Source organism: Sarcophilus harrisii, chromosome X (assembly GCF_902635505.1).
Source record: "Sarcophilus harrisii chromosome X, mSarHar1.11, whole genome shotgun sequence".
NCBI lineage: Eukaryota > Metazoa > Chordata > Mammalia > Dasyuromorphia > Dasyuridae > Sarcophilus > Sarcophilus harrisii.
In genome coordinates this window covers 22,732,001-22,753,211 of record NC_045432.1, presented here as the reverse complement: position 1 = coordinate 22,753,211, position 21,211 = coordinate 22,732,001, and the positions used below count along the sequence as shown (strand labels likewise).

General features: G+C 51.8%; 1 protein-coding gene across 1 annotated transcript in view; it reads left to right on the top strand.

Annotated features, from left to right (window-relative positions):
• The first annotated feature begins 6 nt into the window (after window positions 1–6).
• The window catches only part of MSN (moesin), a 74,198-nt gene continuing 52,993 nt past the window's right edge, over window positions 7–21,211 (top strand). Inside the window, exon 1 of the mRNA XM_031944625.1 lies at window positions 7–204. Within this exon, the coding sequence (XP_031800485.1) occupies window positions 193–204 (12 nt within the window). The 5' untranslated portion in view covers window positions 7–192. The remainder of the gene's footprint in view (window positions 205–21,211) is intronic.

Here is a 21,211-nt window from a genome sequence, read left to right as displayed (position 1 = left end):
AAGGAGCGGCCGGCGCGCCCGGGGCGGCTCTTTCCTGGGTGGGGTTTGCCGAGTCAGATCCGTTAGCAGGAAGCCGAGCAGCAGCCTCTCTACCTCCGGAGACGCAGCCAGCCCCGGACCCCCCGAGCTCGAGCCGCGGCCGTCGCCTGTCTTCACCGCCTGCCGCGAAACTTCGCCAACTCGCCCGCCACCATGCCCAAGACGGTGAGTGCGGGAGCGAGCGGCGAGCGCGTGGCCGCCGGGGCGCGTGCCTGCGGCGGTTACCTCGGGGAAGGTTGGGGGGGGGGAGCTGGGGGCGAATCATCGTGGAGCCCGAGGCTAGGGTGGGGGGGTGGGGGCCACCGGCCGCTCCTCTGTCAGAGGCTCCTCAGTCCCCAGCGTCCCCGGGCCCGGAGCTGGTGGGCCGGGGCTGAGGAGTTGGGGGGGGGGGTCCCTGAGGAGTGGGGCTGGGGGCGGGCCAGGCGCGGAGTTCCGGCCGCCGCCCCCACCCCCCACTCCCGCCCGTGGTCGAGGCTGGGCAGGGCAGGGCCGGGCTGCGGAGCGGGTGGGGATGCCCCGCCCTGCCCAGCCGGCATCCTCGGGCAGGAGGCCGGGGCGGCGGGCGGGCTGCTGTTGCTCGCGCTTCCCACGGTGCCAGCTCCCCTTCCCCGCTCCTCCGGCCGCCGGAGTCATTCGGCATTCAACAGGCATTCGGTCGGTACCCGCCCGTCCGCTGTCGGGCACCGGGCCGGGCTGAGCTGGCGCTCCCGGGGGCGGGGGCTTACAAAGTTTGGGGGAGGGATGGCCCCGGCCCGGCCTGAGGGGGGTCGCGAGCGGAGGCTTGTGGCGCAGCGGAGGGGAGCTTCTTTAGCCGGATGGGATCACGGGTGACCCCCTCGTTATTGGGAGAGGGCAAACCCCGAGGGTTCCCAGAGACGGCTTCGATTTGGGGGTCCCGAAGCCCCAAGTTCATCCCTCGCTCTGCCGTGCCACACTGCCTGCCATTAGGTGCCCTTGTCACTTGAGTGATGAGGAAACTGAGGTACAGAAAACGAAACGAATCGCCCAACGTCTCAAGTTTGGGGCACTTTCTGGCACCCCACAATTCCCCTAACCAGGTTACTGCCCCTTTCCTTGGAAAGGCAAGGAATACCGTCTCTCCCATTTCCTCACCCTCACCTCAATAAACAAAACGGAAAATGAACCCCCAGACCTACCTTTAAAGCTCCACCTTGATTGGGCAGGGGAGAACCTGGGCCCTGGTTCTGGGGGTTTGGGAACTGGCTCCCGAGGAGCCCCACCTTTTTTGGAGAGGCCCTAGCTTTCTGATCTCACCCTGGCCATGCAGTTGGGAGGTGACTGAAAAAAAGAAAAAAAAAAAGGAGCGAGGCCTGGGGGAGAAGAAGGGGAGGGGGGGAAACTGTGGCTGCATGCCTTGGGTATGTGTGTGGGGAGGGAGGGGTAGTGTGAGTAAGCCCTACTTATTATTATGCAAGTCACCTCTTTTCCTCACCTGCCCGGATGATTCCTTTGCTTGGAGGGGGGAGGGGGGACAAGGTCCTACCCCAGGATGGAGCTAGGCTCCGGAGCTGTTTTCAGGCCTCGATCGACCCCAGAGTGAGGGCTTCTTGCTACCAAACGCAGCCCAGAAACCTTACTGGGTTTGGGGTCCCTAACTTTCCTTCCTTGGGTTCTTGCTGTGTTTCTCTTGCTTCAAATACTCCTAGTCACCTGTTGACCTCAGACCCATCCTTTAAAACCCAACTTTCGTGATTCCTCTCCCTCCCCCCCCCCCACTTTACTGGGACTTATTATGCTTACGGCCGTGTTGGTTTGGTTCCCCCCCCCCCCCCTCCGCCCCGGGGGTTGTCCCCCCCCCCCCCCCCCCCGCGCGCCCCGGGGGGGGGGGGACTGCTGCAGATCCGAGACCTGGAGTGTGGAGAGCATGTGGGTGGGTGGGGGTGTGAAATGTGAACGGGCTTTTCGGTGGCTGGCTTCCGGCCTCACCCCAGCCTTAAGGTCTCTTGCCTTCTCGGAACCCCAGTCTTGAGAAAACACCCTAACTTTCCTCAGGCTGCTCCTCCAAGGAATTCTGTGCTGTTATTCTGCTCTCAAGCACAATCCATGTCCAAGTCCTCTGCCTCTCTTTGCACCCAGACTACAAAGTCACTTTGGGAACAGAACTTACCCATACATCCACACACACACGTACCGCACGCTCACACACTCACTCTCTCACACACTCTCACACACTCACTCTCTCACACACTCTCACACACTCACTCTCTCACACAGTCACCCCTCTGTCTTGCTTGCTAGCTCGGAGCTTTCCAAGAGCCCCGAGGCTTTTGAGGTGGGGATTTTCCTGAATAGTTGGGGGAACTCCGACAGGACGAGAGACGAGTTGGAGGTTGTCTGTTTCAATGGCCTTTATTAATCTTGCTCCCGAGAATTAACACAAAAAATTACTCAAGGTTGCAAGAGCGACAGGAAATTGTTAGGTGGGAGGTAATTGTTACCCCTTTCTGGAAGAGATGGAAGAATGGGGTTATGGACTGTATCCTCGCAGAAGGCCTGAGAGATAGGAAAGCTTGATTTCCTCTTCGAGTTAATTTTGTGGGGAGAAAATGATGGAGCCTTAGTTACTGGAAGTGATTTGTCTAAGGTCAACTGGCTGGCAAAACCAGGATTCAACTCGGGTGTTCTGAGACCCAAAGTGGGTTTTTTTTAATGTCCTATTTCTTCCTTGGTTAAACAAAGTGGGTAAGGAAGCACTGCTGCTCAGTGGAGGGAGCGCCAGATCTGGAGTTTGAATTCTGCCTTTGATGCTCACTTTCTGTGGGACTTGAGCTAAGTCGCTTTATCTGCATCCATAAAATGATGACTTGGGACTGGCTGGATTTCTCTTGGCTCTAAAGCTTCCCGTCTAGGCCAGGACAGCTTGGAGGCAGGGGATGCTAACGGGAGGGGGGGGGGGGCTATGTTGCAGTGGGTGGGGTCAGGGGCCCGGATGGAACTGGAATCTGGAAAGCCGGAGGCTTTAGGAGGGCATCATTGCTCGAGGCAGTTGATTCGGTTGGCTCCCTGCTAATGAATGCCGGGGGATTCGGAGGGGCGCCGGGCCTCAGCGGCTTGGTGAAATTGCTCATTCTGTCACTTCCACTGGGGGCTGGCCACAGTGGCCAAGGCTGAGGTGGGGCTGCTTTCTGCTGGCTTGGTACCATCCCATCAGCGTGCTCCTGGCGATGCCTTTCTCCTTCCTTTCCCCCTTTCCCCTCTTCCCCATTTTCTCTCCTGAGCAGGGTTCAGAGATTGGGGGGGGGGGAGGTTCCCAGGGCAGAATGGTGAATGATGGGAGTATGAGCTGTCTGCAGATGTCACTCACTGCAGAACAAGGTGCTTCCTGTTAACTCTTCTCTTTGCTTTTGTGCTGGGAATCCAGGGGCACGCCCTAGGCTACTTCTTACCCTTTAGCCAATAACATCCTAAAAGAGAGGGGGGCTGCCTCTCCTCCCCTATGGGGGAGCTTCTGTCCATTTCTAGAATATTAATGAGCAGGGGAAAGAGGAAATTGGTGGTACTGCTGATAACGAGGGGGATCAGAAATCACTGCCTTTGTTTTAATTCTTCAAGCATTTATTAAGCATCTTTTGTATGCCAGACGATACAGCTGCCTTTGGAGATGAAAAAATAAAATAAAATAAATCCAAGGCACCGCGTCCTGCCTTCAAGGAGTTTGCTTTCTACTGAGGGGAGCAATAAGTAAATACTATATATATACCTCTCTCTATAGAAAGGGCAGGTAGCATCCACAAAGGCTTTTTATAGGTGGTAGCCATTGGGCTGGGTCTGGAGAGAAGCCTTGGACTAGGGGTGGAGCAGAGGGGGACTAGGGAGCAAGACTGGAAGTGGAGGGGGAGGGCTGCGAGGTTGGAACACCCAAATGGCTACCTTCGATCTGTGGGCTTCTGTACTTGATGGAATATTTTGCAACTATTTAAAAAGTAAAAGCCTCCCCCCCCCCCAAAAAAAAGAGATAAATTTGCCTTGTAGTCTTATATTTCAGGGTCAAAGAATCAAAGCTCCATCCCTCCTTTCCTCTTCCCTTTCTCCCTGTTCTTTCCTCCTCTATCCTTCTTCATTCCCTTCCCTCCTTTTCCTCCTCTTCCTCCCTCCTAACACTCCGCTCCTCTTCTTCCCCCTCATCCCTTCCTGATGGGAAAGCCTTAGGATCCATACAGAAGCCATTTGGTTTTTAATTGTTAGAATGTTCTGGAACTTAGAAACAGGTGCCCCCAATTTGGCCCTTTTCGATTTTTCAAAGCTCATTAAAGACCCGCAGACCAGCAGGCCCCAAGGTACAAATGAACCAATTTGTGGAGGGAAATGAGAAGAGACCCCAGGACCAGGGGTCCAAAGGCTTCAGGAGTCACTTTAGCTCTCTTCCACTCTGTTCCCTCCTCTGTAAAATGGGGCTAAGAGCACCAATCAGCTCGACCACTCCAGATCAGTAACAGTATCTGAGATAAGGGCCAGGAAGATACTTTGTAAGACTGTGAGCTGTTAACAGCCATTGTCTCCCCTACCCTAGGGGGCCCTTCCTTGGGAGCAAAGGATGCAGAAAGCCTGGAGCCATTTCCTAGCTGGGTGACTTCCCCTTTTGAGGCCTTGGTTCCTTCAACTGTAAAAACTGGCACAGCTGATCTCGGAGAATCATCCCTTCTTTCAAAGACCATGATCCTCTTTTCTTCTGGCTATCCCTTTGTCATCTCATGCTAAGATCTGTGGGTCCCTTTTTGTGAACAGGTGAAAGGCATAGTTAAAGCAGAGGAGGGGGAGGAGGTCACCTTTAACCTGACCAGCCTTAGTCCTGCTGAAGCTGAAAGGCCGAGTCTCAGAAGCCACCTCTTAATCCTTGGTCCAGCTCTGCTGGGACTCCTGAAGGGCCGTGGGGTCGTGAGCGCCCACTCCGAGGGCATGGGGTGCCCTGGAGGGAGCCCGGGAGTTAACGGGGCCTTCCTTCCCACCCACCTAACGCCCTGGGTGACTGGGAAGGCTTTGGTTTCTAACCGTGAGGTGTGGGGGTTGAACTGGATGATCTCTGAGCCCAGATTCTGGCCCTAGGATTTTCTGTTCTTTTCAGGCTGGCTGCTCTTTCATTTGGAAATGGCCTCAGTGGTACATCTGGCCTTGTACAGATAAGCTCGGCTGTGTGAAGTACCTCCCTCCTCCTACCTCCTGCTTTCCTCCCAACCTTTCCTCACCACCTCACTCTTCCTCCCCTCCCCATCTCCCCATCCCATCTCCTTCCTCCTATTCCCCTCCCATCTCTCCCTTTCCTACCTCCTATTCCCTCCCATCCCACTATCCTCCTTCCCTTCCCTCTCCCATGTCCCCCTTCCTTCTTTTCCCCTTCCCCTCCCTCTTCCTCCCCTCCCCCATCTTCTGCTCTCTTCCCTCTCTTCCTGCTCCTCTCCCTCCCTCCTTCTTCCCCTTTCCCCTTCCCATCTCCTACTCCCTCCCACTTTCCTTCATCTCCTTCCAAAGCCAGGAGTTTGGAGTTTCCCTCTAGTTACTTAAGGGGCAGAAACTGTGAGGGGGCTGGTTTTGTCCTTTGCTGCTTCAGTTTCCTGCTTATCTCTGCCCATTTCATGCTTGGTGGAGCCAAAAACCCCAGCTTTTGATTTCAAGTTCTAATTTCTGGTAAAGGGCTAGGTCTTGGAGGGAGGGTCCGCTCCGGACTTGAGGGGGAAGGGAGGATGCAGAGGGCAAGGAAGGACCGAAGGGGTGGGATTGCCCTCCCTGGGGGCTTTTCCTTCTCCAGGCCCATCCCTTGGGCCTTTGAAGCCCTTAGATTGAGGAAGGGCCCAGACCTGTCGCCCCGGTAGCTTTTTCTGGAGGAGTGTTGGTACCTTGCTTTCCTTCACAGTCTTGAGTCCTGACTTTTTAATATCTTTTTTTTTATTGGTAAGTGACTAAAAACCCTTTCTTTGTTAGGAAATGAGTCGATTAGACAGTCATTATTGAGGGTCTGATGAGGCATCCCGATGGAGTGTTTAGAATGGAGTAGATGGTTCAAATGCTGCCTCTGACTCACACTGACAGGATGACCCTGGGCCAGTCTCTTGTTTGCCCTTGGTTCTCTAAGAGGACCACGACTACAGGGGAAGAGGATACCATGTGACATGCAAGTGAATTGGACTGAAGTGGGGGGGGGGGCAGCTGGGCAAGATCATTTGTCTCACTTTCTCCTCCAGAGCCATCTGGGTCCAGTGGCCAGAGATAGGTCAGGAGATGGCCCTGGATGCAATTTGAAGCCCTTGGGCTTTTTTAAGCTTAAATTCCTAGGGTCTGTTTGACTGAGGCAACACCCATCCAGTGATTAAGGCTGGATGGGAATTGAAGCAAAGAATCTCCTTTCACCTAGTTAAAACAAAACAAAACCCTACTAAATCAATCTGGGAGGGAAGGCCCTGGGGTTTCTCTTTAAATCTAGGCCCTGGTTATTCTCTGGGATGAGAAATCTACCCTGAAGGTGCTGACCTGCAGGGTAATAGTAATCCCAGGTTACTCTACATCCATGAAATCCCCAGGGCTGGAAGGGGCAAAAAGAAAGAAATTCTCTTTATCTGGCCAGGGAATGGGGAGACCAGGGCTATCGGGCCTGACTCGGTGCTTCAGGCGTTTCAGCCCCAGGGAGAATTAGGGCCTGAATGTCCTCCCTTTCCAGTTAGGCTTAAATGAAGAGACTGGAGGTGGAAGAATTGCCAGCTCCTCGTTCTGCAAGGGCCAGACAGCGAATGAAGGGATTTCATGGCTTTGGAAGAATATCTAGCTGAGCTGCGTGGGTACTTGAGCCCGCTTTTGCTGGAAGGGAGGGGAATGGCTAAAGTCTCTGGGTTCATGGGAGATTTCTTAGCAACTGAAAACTCACTCGATCATGAGACCAGACTGGCCTTCTCCTTGGAATTCCATGGTTTTCAAGAGCCCCAGACTTTGTTCTTTTTTTCTCTCCTTTTCTGGGGGGGGGGCGGGGTTTGAGAATGGACAGGAGCACGGATGGGGTTTATCACATGTGTCATACATAATTTACAGGAGGAGAGTAGCCTTTTGGGTAAGTAATATTCACTTCGGTTTCTAGCCCACTTGGAGCTGGGGTCCAAGTTTTTCGCCCCCCCCCCAACCCCTCCTGAGTTGATGCCTTAAAGGAGGTAAGTGGCTTCTGATAGACTTAAGGGGTAGATGGGGATTAGAAGGTGGGAGGTGAGGGACTAGAAATCACTCCTGGATCCATTTGTTGAGTGCAAAAAGGAAAAAAAAGAATTTCTGGTTTTCTGTCGCCTTCTATTCCAAACATACCCCTCTTCCTTCCTCTCCTCGATGAGCTATTCCTGGTAACAAGAAAATGAAAAGGAAAGAAAAAAAATCAACACATCCCTCGAGTGTGACAGTGTATGCAGCGTTCCTCACCCGAAGCCGCCACCCCCCTCCCCTCAAATTTCTGAAAAACTAGGGGTCCCTTTTCTCATCTTCTCCCCCCAACATACAAACTCTTGACAGTTCTTGGAGAAGAGAAGTATTGGGGAGATTGAGCTTGTCACGTGGAGAAACTGAGGGCTTAGACCTCCTCCGGATTCCCAGGGCGGCTTACTCTCTTCATGAGGTAGGCAAGGCTTCGACTGTGCCTTTCCTCCCCCTGGGGCCCCAGATTGATATCCTGGCAGATTTTCCTTTCCTGCCCTGCTAATAAGATAAGATGGCCCCAGCCACATGGCGGTGGGAAGGCAGCCTAGGGCTTTTAGGCCTCAGCGGATGACTCAGTTCTTCTGAGGACTTGTAATGACTTCCCGCCCTTCCTCCTCCCTGCCCCCCCCCCCCCCCCATCACACACACTTTTCCCTCCCCTCCCTCCCTTTTTGAGCGCTGAGCTATAAATATGTATTCACATCATCGGAGCTGGAAGGGGCCCTTAACGGCCATCTCGGCTGGCCCTCTCCAGAATGGGAATCCCGCCCGCCCCCAAAGCCTCCCCAATGAGCACTCTCCCTCCCCTTGAAACCTCCGTCCCGCCGCTCGAGCCTCACGGGTTTGGGGAGGCAGGGCGGACTCCTCAGGCCCCATCTTATGAGGCTGTGCTAAGCTCTTGAACTCGCCTAGTCAATCACCATGCCCGTCTGGGCCGGGCAGACAGCAAGAGTGAGGCTTCTGTGGAAGCGAATACATCACCGAAGCAGGGCTGGGGACCCGGGCAAATAGTCATTCTCATGTCGGCCCGCAGGCCCCACACTGCCATGGGAGCAGGGCGTCCGACCGCCCTTTAATGGACTGCCCTAGACCAGGCCCGGAATATCTGACTTTGTCTCACGTCTTCCTCCCAAGTGACCTCTCTCTGATCCCTAATTTCCTCACCTATAAAATGAGGAGATTGGACTCCATGGCTTCTGGGATCCCGTGACAATTAGAATCAGGGAAACCGAGGTTGCCTCTGGTAAGCGAAACTGGAAGCTGTGAATTCTATAACGCTTTTAAAGCAATCGCTCTCCAGTTGTAAGATGGGGGGACTGTCTGTGTTCTGCCACCACCTGTGTACCTCTAGACAAGTTTCTTCCCTTTTGTGAACTTTACTTTCCTCATCTTTAAAATGGAGATAATTACACAGTGAATGATGAAAAGGATTCCACAGATGTTTATGGTGCTTGATTTTGAGCAAAAATTTTGTGGCCTGCTCCCCCCTTCTAAGTGACCCGGTTCAGAGGAGGGCAGGGGTTTATGGGGGAGAAGCAGCCTGAGAGGGTGGGGCAGGATTTGGCTAGGCATTGGACCACCTCCTGCTAGGGAAGAAGATCTCTGAAGGTGGCTCAGCTGGTTGCCAGGTAAGTGCAGTTTCTTTCAGGTGAATTAAACTGTGGTAAGTAAAGTCTGGTTTCTGAACAGCAAACGGAGCAGCTCAGAAACGAAGAGGAAGGTACCTGGGTGGTGCTCTCCAGGCCCTGCTGTTGTGCAGCAGCCCAGAGCCCTCCTGTCTCGGCTTCTACATTTGATTCTGAAATACACCCTAAAGGGGCTGTACCCGTGGCCCCCGAGCCCCTTGTGCTATGGGGAGTCCATCCCCCCCATTTTCCAGGTGAGGGGTATGTGTCCATGTGTTTATGTGTCCAGGCAGGGCCCAGAACGAGGCCTGTTAGGAGGCAGAGGCCGCCCACCTCCCAGCTGGGATTGGGAGAAGGGGCCCGGTGTTCCTAAAAGCCAGATCTGCACCCGCTTCTCTCCTTGGACATGTGCTGAGCTGCCTTGTCCCCAGGGGGGACTGCTCTGTAGCCTTTTCTTCAGCAACTTCTGTGATCTGGGGTCTTGGATGCAACTCCCTAAGAGGCCCCGGTCACCCTTCTTCGCTTGCTGACACCGTTGCCAAGGTGCTCGGGTGTTTGGGGTGCTTGGGCCCCAGATCCCGGGGTCACAGACTCATAGGCAGCCGGGTGCAAAGCAAGCCCCTGGCCCTCGTGGACAGAACAAAGATGGAGAGGAAAAGAGTACCAGAGTGCCTGGGTGGGCCGTGACGGGTGTCGGTAACCCTGGGAAATCTAGTGACCGCTCTGCTCTCTCTAATGGCTCAAAGGTGGGAAGTCCCCTTTAACTCTGACCTGCTCTAATTTCAGAGGCTTGGGAGGGAGGGGTTAGAAAGGAGGAAGGCCTGTGTCAACATTTCCTTCCTGATTTTCTATCTTCTACCTCAGATATACCTAGATGTGGCCGGAGCCGGCTCCCTTCCTTCAGGATTATGGAGATAAGCCTCCCTTGGTTTTTCCCCTCTCAGAAAGGGCCCCAAATGGGGGTGTGGGAGGACTTCTCGGACGCCGGACCTGGAGTGTAGCACGCCAGGGTCGGGAGGGACTCTGCCAGCCTTTATTTTACAAAGGAGGCAACTGAATCCCAGATGAGGGAAATGATTTATTCAAGGACATACATTCACCTAATGAGCAGCTGAGCCGGGGACCAGGGCCAGGTCTGGGCCTTGACTAATTCAACCCCACTAGAGTGGAAGGTTCTTGAGGGCAGGGACTGGCTTTTGCCCCCTTTGTATCCCCAGCCTGCTTAATAAATGATTAATTACCCTGTCCCACAACAGCCTGCTGAAATCTTTTGAGGGTTTATTAGCAAAATAAATAGTATTTTATAGTAATAGTAAATAAAATAGTATCATTACTCCTGAATAAACGGGCAAGAAATCAGAGGCCCCAGAAGACATTTCACTGTTGACCTCTTCTGGGTCATCAGTAACAGGGGGTAAGTGAATTGGTCGTAGAGGCTCCTCCCGGGAGTTTGTGGCCATTGATCGCTGAGATCTGGGTCTCATCTGACATGAGGAGGGGTCTAGTTCCGAACCACTTGTATGGCAAATGCACGATGCCCTCAGAGCACGTATTCGCGAAAGTCAGTTAACTGTGCATTGTTCCCTGTGCTCAGGGGGTTTCTATCCTTATCTCTGGCCGTTTCCCTTCCCCCTCTGGCTTTATTTTCCAGAGGGCCCTAGGTCCCCAGAAGGCCTCGTACAAGGTCACCTGTTCAGTATTAAGTCACCTAGGATTCGAATTCAAGTCCTGGGAAGTCAAATCCCAGCTCTCTGCACTAAGTTGGCCCAGCAGGGAGGGCCCTGGCTCAGTTAGTTCCCGCCTCTGCTGTAGCACAGATGTTTGCTGGCATTGTTAAGTAGGCGGGTTGGGAGCTTGCCTCTTGGTCCAAGGCCAGCTGCCAGAGGAAACCAGTGACTAAAGGCTTCCTCCAGGCTCTGTTCAGTCCTGGGTCTTTTCCTGGCTCTCTAGCTCTCCAATCTGCCTTATTTGACTAGGTCCCCATTCCTTTCCCCAGCCCCCCCCTCCCCCCCCCAGCATAGAGCCTCTCAGGAGTTAGAGCTGGTAAGACCAAGCTCCAAGCTTTAGCAGAAGCGGGTCGCAAAATAAGTGACTTATCCAACATCTCGCACTTGGCCTGGTCTTTAGACTCAAAATCCAGAGCTTTCCCCGCTTCTGCCATCTGAGTGCTATTTTTCCTCTCCCAAGACTTTGTTTGCCTGCCCTGCAGTGGGAAGGAAGGCCAGGCTTTATTTTGAATTGCTTCAGCTCCCCCCTCAGCTTTCTATTTGCTTATCTTTCTTTTCTCCTTATCTCCCGGCATCCAGCTAGCTCATGGCTGACATTTTTAACCCCAAGTTTAATTGAGCTCAGAGCTTATCCCACTAGGCCACAGGTGGGCAGGGGTACGTCTTTGTGGGGAGAGGGAAAAACAAAGGCGCTTCTCCCTCTGCTGGAAATAAAATCTGGGGTTCTTAATCGGGGGAGGGGGGGGTCGGCAACTGACGGCGACTGACACCGACTGACCCGAGCCCACAAGCGCGTGAGGGAACTGAATCCTATGAATCCAGAATGGTGTTTTTAAAAAATTCATGATGGGAGGAAATGCACAATTTCAGTTATAAGCGAGTTAAAATAGAGATCCTTCCCCCCCACATCCAAATTCAGTCGCTCCTCCTCCCTTGGATTCTTTCCATGGATCCCGGGTTAAGACCTCTTGCTGTCCGTGACATCTGCCATGCCAGACTTTTTGTATTCCACTCTCGAGGCCTCCGGCCCAAGTCCTCCCGCCTCACTTGAACTGCCCAAGCACCGGCTGCCTCTTAGAGGCTGGGCCCTTCAAATTTTTAATTTCTTTCCCAGGGTGCTATGAGATATGGCTTTCCTTGTGATGGCAGCTCTGATTAGGTTTTGAGTAACTGTTCTCGGGGCTTCTTGGGATCATGAGCCTAGAGCTGGTGAGAGATGCTGGGAAATAGCAAAAACCCATTTGTATTGGGCTTACAAAGCCCTTTTCCACACAGAATTTCACTTGATCTACTTTGGAATCGGGTAGCCTGGCCGTTTTGGAGACAAGGAATCCGAGCCCCCAGAGACGTGACTCGGGGAGGGGGAAGACGGACCCCAACCCACTTCTTGACCTAAAGTTGAGTGGTTTCCTACCACCAGAGTAGGAGGGGCCTATTTCTGTTAGGGAAGCTGGCATCCTTTCTGGTCGCAAGGGGCAAGGTTTTTTTTTTTCCTCTTCCCCCAACTCCTTCATCAAGATTGCGAGATTTAGAGTTGAAAAGACATTAGAGACCATCTGGTCCAATCCCCCTCAGTTTATAGAGGAGAAAACTATTAGGCACATGGAGAACACTTGGCCAAAGTCATATGTAGGATCCTATATCTAGACCTGAAAGGACCCTCGGATGTCAGAGTCCAATCTCCTTTGATATAGGAGGAAACTGAGGCTAAGGGAAGGGAAGTGACTTGCTTAAGATCACACAAATGGGATTTGAGCTCAAGTCAGTTACCTTCAGTCAGTGCTCTGAAGTACCTACCCAGTGGCCATGGACCTAGCACCCTCGGGTCCTATTTTGCTTAAATAGTTTCTATAACCTACCATTTCAGGAAAATCCTTGGAGCTAAAGCTCCAGACAGAACTTGAGATGATGGCTCTGGGACCCAGAGGATGGCAGTGGCTTTCCCAGGGTTACATGGAGGGAATGAGGAGAAGGCGCCATTTTGGGAAAACAGGCGAAGGCCTCCCTTTGGTTTTATAATCTGGGGCGAGGTCTCCCCCGAGCATTCCAGCCCGCAGGCTACCGTGACTAGCTATTTTTGGTCATTGGCAACCCCATGAGCCTCCTTTGTTCCGAATGAGTCACTGTTTCTTGGTCCTGTTAGAACTTTGACCTGAAAGTGGCTACAGGTGTAGAAAAGATATGATACATAATTGGGAAGAGCATAGAAATCCCGGCTCTGTGAGATCTTGGACAACTCATTCCCTCCCTCTTCAGCCAGAGGCCGCATGATGGCTCTCAGTGGATTCTCCGGCTCTGATCATTCAGAATTTCTGTGCTGGAGGGGAACCTAGGCAAGAGAATGGGGATGTAGCCAAATAAGGCAGGTTTGAGCCCCGGCAGCCAGCTAGCCGACTTCCTTTTTGCACTCCCTGCCCTCCGGATCCTCTATACCCAAACACAAGCCACTGGCCTTTCTCTCGAAGGCCTGGGAAACTCCTTTTAAGTGGGCCTGAAATCCCTGCACTTCCCTTCCTAAGCTCCTTGTGCCTCTGGCTGAGTCACTTCTGTCTGTGTTAGCCTTGGCCAGGGACAGCTAGGTAGGATGGGTCTGTCTAGAGAGAAAGGGAAGGGGGGGTGCCATGGGACCGACGGAAGACTCTTGGGAGTTGTTGTGAGGCTCCGCTTTGGCCTTGGACTAATTTGGTGCTTTGGAGCAGTTTCTTTGGTTCTGAAGTTGTGCTGAGGTAATGAGGCTGGCTTCTGGACTTCCTGTGACTGCTAGTCACTCCAAGTGGCTGCCTGGGGAGTGGGGGCTGGGCTGGGAGGCTGTGCTGGTGACTCACCCCTTCCCACCCTTCCTCTTCTTCCGGGCCAGTGTAGCAGAGCCAGCCGGGACACTCATTTCTGAGTCAGAAGGCCCTGGGTTTGAGTCCCAGTAACTCACAGTAAGCAGCATTGTTAGCTATGGGAGATAAGTGACAGCAGCCCCTCCATGTGGCCGTCACATGACTTCAGGCAAGTCCTTTTAGGGCTTCACTCCCCCCCCCCCCTTTTTTTTTTTTTTTTAGTCATTTTAGGATATAAAATGGAGGTTGGAATTTTCCCCTCCTTCACTTAGTAGATTAGATCCCATCATTTAGGATGGTTTGCCTGATGGTTAGAGAGCCAGCCTTAGTCAGGAAGGCCTTTGACAGCTTGGCCAAGTCGCTTTCTCTGTCAGTACCCTCAGATGACTCTTCAGGGGGAAAAGACGCCATAATGGAAGAGAAGTTCCTGTGCTCATGAAATTACCTGTTCATCCCCTCCTCCATCCCCAGCACACATGGGTGGGAGTAAGGGGCCCTCAGAATCAGCTGGGGTAGGGTTAACTCTGGGGTGCATCCAAATCCTAGTGGAAGACCTTGTGCCTCAGTGCCCCCCTCCATCAGAGGGAATTGGACTAGATCGTTTGTAGATCTCACGATCCTCTTTATACTCTTAAAAGTTAATGAAGACACCCTCTCAAGAGCTTCTGTTTCTGGGGAGTAGATTTCTCAGTATTTATAATGTTAGGAATTGAAATCTCTCCGTGTTATCTTAAAAATGGTTTCGACCTCTTGGGGATCCCCAGAGACTCCCAGACTGCACTGGGAGAAGCACTGACCCAGGCTCCCATCCTCTGAGCCCTAGAGGGTGAGAGCTGTGAGATGCTAGTTCCCAGCATTCCAAGGTGCTGCTATCAGAGGCCTGGGGAAGGATGGGAACTTCAGCTTGCCTTTTCCCCTGGAGTATTCTCCAGTGACTAGTTAGGGACAGATTCTCTGCTTTTATCTCTCCCATCTTCGAGCCCCCCTTCAAAAGTGCTAAGGATGGTTTAATGGGAGCACTAAGCCAGGACACAGGACCGTGAGGAAGGTCTGGGCCTGAGGTCAGGAGACCTGGGTTTCAGTCTTGGCTCTGAAGCTTGGGCCAGCCCCGACTTCTGAATCTGTCTCCCAGACTATAAAATGAGGATACACTTTATTGGGGGGGAGTATTTGGGGGCCCTAAGTTGGCTAAGGAGCCGGCCTAGGAGGACCCTGAAGGGCCTGGCTTCATGTGTTGCCCTTGATATATCCTGGCCGGGTGAGCCTGCGGACGAGGCCCTTCACTTTGTGGTTCGATGATGAGAAGGTGCTGGCCTGGATCGGGGGAGAGAAAGCCATGTAGCAAGTGGGCTCCCACAGCTGACCCAGGATCCTCTCTCAGGCCTGTTGTAAGAAAGAAAAATCCTCTGGAAGCGGTAGGAAAAAATCTTTCTTCCCAGGCCCTCTGCCCCGGAAAAGTCCCTGGCCCCCTGCTCATGTTGACCGCAGGGCCTGTGCGGCTATCCTGGGGGGAGGGACCTTTCCCTTCTAGAAACTGCCCAGGTTCTTTGGGACACTCGGAGGGAGGGAGGCAAGCAAGCAGTAGCAGTTTCTGGCTTTTAACACTTTCTGCCTATGGCCTCTTTCCAGTCTTATCTTTTTTGCTCTCAATGGTCTTCCTGGGAGGGAGGCAGCCTTTCACAAAGGACAAAATAGGCCTGGAGAAGGGTTGGGGTCATATACTAGGTTAGGGACAGGGCCTGGGCTGCAGTTAGGGACCGGGTTATGTAAGGAAGAGGGAGGGGTGTGGTCTCTATCAGTAGGGGCTAAGATGGGAAATCTTGGCCCCAGAGGCCTGGTGACCCACAGGAAGGGGCCCTGGAGCCCTTCCAATCACTCCTGGAACAAGAAATCCCTGACACCCCCCCCCACCCCCTGAGTAGGTCTTCAGTCTTTGTGTGAAGGCCCAAGGCGGCCCCCTGCACTTGTGGGCAGCTCTGAGGAGGATGGCCTTCAAAGTGGAAGGGACAGGCCAGATGGGCTAGGCCTTGGCCTTGGCCCTTGTTGCTAGCTCGGCCATCTTTCTGCCCACTCTGGGCCTCTCCCCCCCATCTGATGAAATAGATGGAACTGATGAGCTCAAGAGTCCTTGCCCCTTTTTTTTTTTTTAATTTTTTAACTTGCCAACTCTTAAGGCTTCTCTGATCCTTGATCTGGTTTTGTGTTGGGACGGGCTGACAGGCCTGAGAACCCCAGGGGGTGGACGTGCTTTAGGTGCTGTGGCCAGGAGAGCCTCTAACCTGTGGAGCTAGTGAAAGGGGATCCAGGGTCTTTGGCCATGCTGGGCATCGGAACCCTAGCAGGTACCCTCCCCACACCATGAAGAGCCCATATGCTGGCAGATCCAGGGAAACCGAATCGCCAGGTGAGCAGCTCTGAGGATCACCTTCCGTGGACGGAGCTCTGTCTGCCGAGACTTGTCTCCTCCGACCAAGCAGGAGATATTTGCCGGCCTCTCCTGATAGGCACTGGGAGCCCCTGCTTGATGCCCAGGCCAGTCTTAGATCTGAACCCTTCCAGGAAACGCAAGGGTCTTGGAGATCAGAGACTTGCCCAAAAAAGACCTCACAGGTCATCCCTTTAGTCATTAGGAGACTGAGGCTCAGGGAGGGGAAAGGGATTTTCTATAAAGAAAGCCTAAGTGGCCAAACTTCCCCTTCTTCCACATTTTACATGGGGGGAAACTGAGGCCCACAGAGGGGAAGTGACGTGGTTGTCACCAACATTGGGACTCAATTTTACATCTGACTCCTGGCACTGATTTTAATCCGAAAGTAAAAGTTTACCTTCTGACTTGGATCTCGGGAAAATAAAAAAAAAAAAAATGCGCGCTTCCCCTATCATTGAAATCCTTGTAGAACACAACCACGGGCAGTATGAGGCAGAGTCGCAGGCTAACTAGAGGGCTGGAGATCTGGGTTCGATTCCTGTCTGACATAGGCTAGCTGTGTAACCATGACCAAGTCCCAGAATCTCTCTCTCTACAGTTAGAAACCAGATACTAACTTCATCCCTGGGAGGGAGTCTCAATACCAGCAAATTACAGGTCCACAACTCCTAAGCCACCAACACCTACACAAAATAGTGTTTTCCACCATTAAATGAGATTGGGTCATTGGAGCTAGTTGGCGGTAGAGGGAAGATATAGATGAAAATAAAAGATAATTGAGAATAGCATCCGAAGATGTGAGAAAAAATATGAAATGCTGGGAGTCTAGAGGATGAAGGGATCACTCCTACCTGGGGGAACTCAGCAGAGGCTTCGGGGAGGAGGGAACATTTTTCATAGCATCTGTAGATGTGTGAAAAAAAAGAATAATATGCCATGAGCTCCGAGGAGGAAGGTGTCGGCCTACCTGGAGGAACTCGGCACAGGCTTCGTGGAAGAGGTAAGGTTTGAGCCTGCTTTGAAGGGGAGTAACATGGCAACAGACTCTATATAGTCCATTAAACCTTACCAAGTGCTCTCCTTATGACAGGCCCTAGGATTTATAGATTAGGGCTTTAGCAATCATTGACTCTTAGCTAGCCTCTAATTAACATTATCTGTTTTATTCTATTTTATTTTATTCTATTTATAGGTTTTGTTAGACATTTCCCAGTTACATTTTAATTTGGTTCCAGATTTATCTGTCTGTCTGTTTTGGTGAGGATTTTGTGACTTGCCTAGGGTCACACAGCTAGTAATTGTTCAGCGTCTTAGGGCGGAGCTCTAAACACTGCCTTTTAGCTGCCCCCATTCCATACTTCTGATCCTAATTTTAGAGATAATGAAGATTCCTTCTAGAAGGGAAGCCAGTTGCCCAAGGTCACTTGGCTAGTTGGAGTAGGCCTTGCATTCAAACCCAGAACCTTGGACTCCAGGTCCAGTTTTTCTTTCCATTATACTAGTAAAGTACGAGAATCATCGCCACCTTTCTAAGTGAGGAAACTTAAGGCTTAGAGTTACTTGGTCCTCTAGTTAACCGAGTAGCAGAAGCGGGACTAAATCTAGTTTTGATCTCCACGTCCAGCATTGTTTAGATGGTAGATACTGTCCTGGTGGTAGGTTTCTTGGCTTTTCCTGACTGCCCCTCTCCCCTCCCTTTTCATTGCCTCATTTTCCGTTCCTTTGGGACCAAGGGGCAAATGTTGAAGCCTTTAGACGCTCCAGCAGCTCTGGTAGCAAGGAGATCGCTCATTTGTCTTCCATAGCCTTAGCATTTTTGTCTAATGGGCTGCCAGGCCACAGGCTTCCAGCTGTGGCTGAGGCTAGGGGGCAGGGGGGAGGTTGAGAGGAGAAGGCTGGCTTCCAGTATAACTCATTCCTTCCTTTCTGTGCCTCTGGTGTTACCAAGAGTTCTCCATGTTCTGACCCCTGTGTTCTCTGTTGCTAAATAACAGTTTAAAGCAATCGTCAGCCTCTCTCCCCTCCCCGGTCCCTCCTTGAGTTTCGGCCTACCTGGTACACTCGAACCATCATTTGCTCAACTCTCCGGTACACCTGACCAAAAATGCGATTTGCGGCTCTGTAAAAGTGCTGGCGAATCGCGGGAGCTTGCTTTGGTTCTTTGTCTCGGGCATTTAATGGGAAATGGCCGAATGGCCAACCCGGTTACTTGGGCCACATGTGCTCGGTACTCTGAAGTATAGACCTGACCATTATCTGATCCGTGTGGAGTACCCCGGTGGGTCTGCAGGCCTCAGATTGAACGTCTGGCAAATGAGCACATTATTCGTTAATGGTTGTTTGGGACTCTACAATGGTTTGACTCAGTTTCTGTGGTTTGGCTGCTTCCCTTAAAAAGCAGAATGGGGAGGCAGTGCTTGAAGGTCTTCTGCTTAGAAAGAACTCCTCGTCCTGTTCGCAAGCTGTATAACCTTGAGCAGATTTCTTCCCTTCCCTTGGGTCCATTTGCAACAAAGAGAGGGTTCGGTTAGGTCAGGTGTCATCAGGCCTTTTAGTATTTTTCCTGGCCCATTTCTCTTCCTAGCCCTTATTCGTTAATTTTTTTTTTTTTAACTTGAGGCAACTGGGCTTAAGTGATTTGACTGGGCTCACACAAGCTAGTAAATATCTGACACCAGATTCTTATTGGGCAAGAAAGGAAAGAAACTGTCCTGATTGCCTGTATGCACAGAAGACATTAATTTGTCCCAAGCTACCTCCATGGGTGCGGAGATCAGTTTGGTGGGATGTTTTGACAGGCTAGCACTGGGGGCTGGCGTAAGGGATTTCTAGGTGAGCGAACTTGGACCCATGCAGGTTGGCAATGTTTCCGCATTCTGAGCAGTCTTTCAACTTTTTGGGCATCGTGACCTCTTAAAAATCAGGTTTATTACCTCCGATTACCTGGCAGAGACAGGAATCGAACCCAGATCTCCAGCGCCTTGTCTTTCAAGGGACTGTTGACTTGTCCAAGGTCACTCAGCCAGTATGTGTCAGGAGAAATTTCAGCCCAAGTTTTCCTGGCTTTGAGACCAGCTATCCATCCACTACAGCCTCATGCCTTTCAATAGCATAAATTAGTACTGCTTAAGTACTCCTTAAGAGGAAGGATATAAGGTTCTCTGGTTTAGAATTCTGTGGCCTAGTTAATCTCCCCATGTCTTTTTCAGCTCTGGCATCATAGGTTTGAGTTGTAGTTAGTCCTGGCACTAACTAAGCCCCCAGATGGAGAGATGCTGCTTCCTTGTGAATACCCGAGTGAGGAAACCCTTGAGAGCAGTGGGGAGTTAAGCAGGCTTTTATCCCAATGCTGCCAGTTCCCCCTGTACGTAATCGACGGCCTGTCCGTCACGGCAAGGCGGAAATACGGGTCTCACAAAGCTAGGACTTGGACCAGGTCTTGCTGTCCAGAAGCTGATGTCCTGCTTGGCCAGGGGCAGGTAGAAGTGATGGCTTCGTCCGTTGGAAATGCGTCTGATCCATGTTCACGTTTACTCCCTCAGTAAAGCGTAAACCACTCTGGGGTAGACGTGCTTTCTTTCCATGATAGGCACTTGGTAAATGTTGATTTTAATTGCAGTCAAATCAGTTTCCTACAGCAAGTAGCACCCGAGGTAACTTTTGAAGAAAGCTCAGGATTTTTCCAGCTAGAATTGAGGAAGAACTGCCTTTCGGGCATAGGCGACAGCCAATACAAAGGTATGGAGAAGGGGCGGACAGGTTTTGGAGGCCACAAGTAGGCCAGATGGGTGGAGTCAAGAGTAGAAGCAAGGGAGTTGACTTTGGCTTCTTCAGTGTTGAGGCGCCCAGAGTAGAGGAGAAAGGAGAACTATTTCTTCAGGAACTTAGGCATTGGCTAAAATCGAAGGAGGACAGAGTGGTCTAGGAGGCTGGAGAAGAGATTTGCACAAGTCACTGTGTGAAGTGGGATCGGGGAAGACCTTAAGAATTGCTATTCGGTGGTTAGGGCCCCATTGAGTTTGGATAAGCTGAATTCATAGAAGATCCGGTTAGGAGAGTTGTATGACCTCTTCCAGGGACACTCAATCAAAAGCGGATGGCGGGGATAAACCAGGGTTAAGACAGGAAGTAGCTATGGGGCAGGATCACAGAAGAGAAGGGAGCGTATGAGTGATGCCCTCTAGGTGGGAATGATAGGCCTTGCCAGTAGATCTGATACGGGGGTGTGAGATTGGGAGTGAAAAGATGATAGGATGATACCTGGGTTTCAAGTCTGGGTGACAGGAAGAATGGTGTTGCCCTCAACAGCAGTAGGAAAGTTAGGGAATTGAGGAAGGTTTGGGGGGAAAATAAGATAACGAGTTCATTTTTGAACATACCCATTTTATATGTCTAGGGCGCATCCAGTTGGAAATGTCCAATAAATAGTTGGTGATGAGAGGCCAGAGGTCAAGAAGAGAGGTTAGGGCTGGATAAATGGATAAATCTTCCGCTTAGAGTTGTGGGAGTCCATGGGAACGGATGAGATCATCAAGTGAGATAGTATAGAAGAAGAGAAGAGAGCTGACTGCTAGCAGTGAATCACCACGACTTAGCCCATGAAGTCTGAATGAAGATCCGGCAAATGAAATCGAGTACTTGGACGCAGAGGGGAAGAGGCAGCCCCATCCTGGTGAAGTCAGAGTGGAGTGTTCCAGGCTGCTGTGAGGAAGACTAGGTTGGGGAGAGTGAAGCATAGGGAGAGATGAAAGGAGAGAAGGTTGGAGTTAGAGGGCATTCTATATCTCTGGATCAGGGAGCCCATCTTTTTACGCAGCTGATGTCTGGTGAAGGTGTAAGGTGTGTATGGGAGTTGAGGTAGTAGAGCCGGGAGGCCGGAGTTTTTGAGGGGATGTCAGTCAGCGTACTGAAATCCCTAAGTTCTAGAGTAGGTGGGTGACAGGGAGGAGAAAGGGAACGGCCAAAAGTGGAAAAGTCCCACGGACTATGCTTTTTTTTCCCCCCAGTCTTTATTTCCCAGCACTGATCATGACTAGGTCCATAGCGAATGTTGTCAGTGTTGCGTTTTTCAGATCAGACAGTAGGGTTATTGTAAGAACCTTTCTGCCAGACAGTAAGGTGACATAGCTGGAGGGGAGGGAGTGAACGGTTGCTGAGTGAAGATCCTGGAGTGTCTGGATGGAGCAGTGAAGAGCTAGGAGCTTGCCAGCTTCTCCTTCTGGCCTAATGAGTTAGGAGGGATGAAGAGAAGCTGGCCCAGTCCTGCAGAAGGGTGACCACCGGGTATTTGATGTCTTCGAGAAGGCAGCGGGAGTGCAGTGCAGAGTTCCACGAATGCACAAAGCTGCAAGCGGGCCTTCAAGGTGACATGCACTTTGT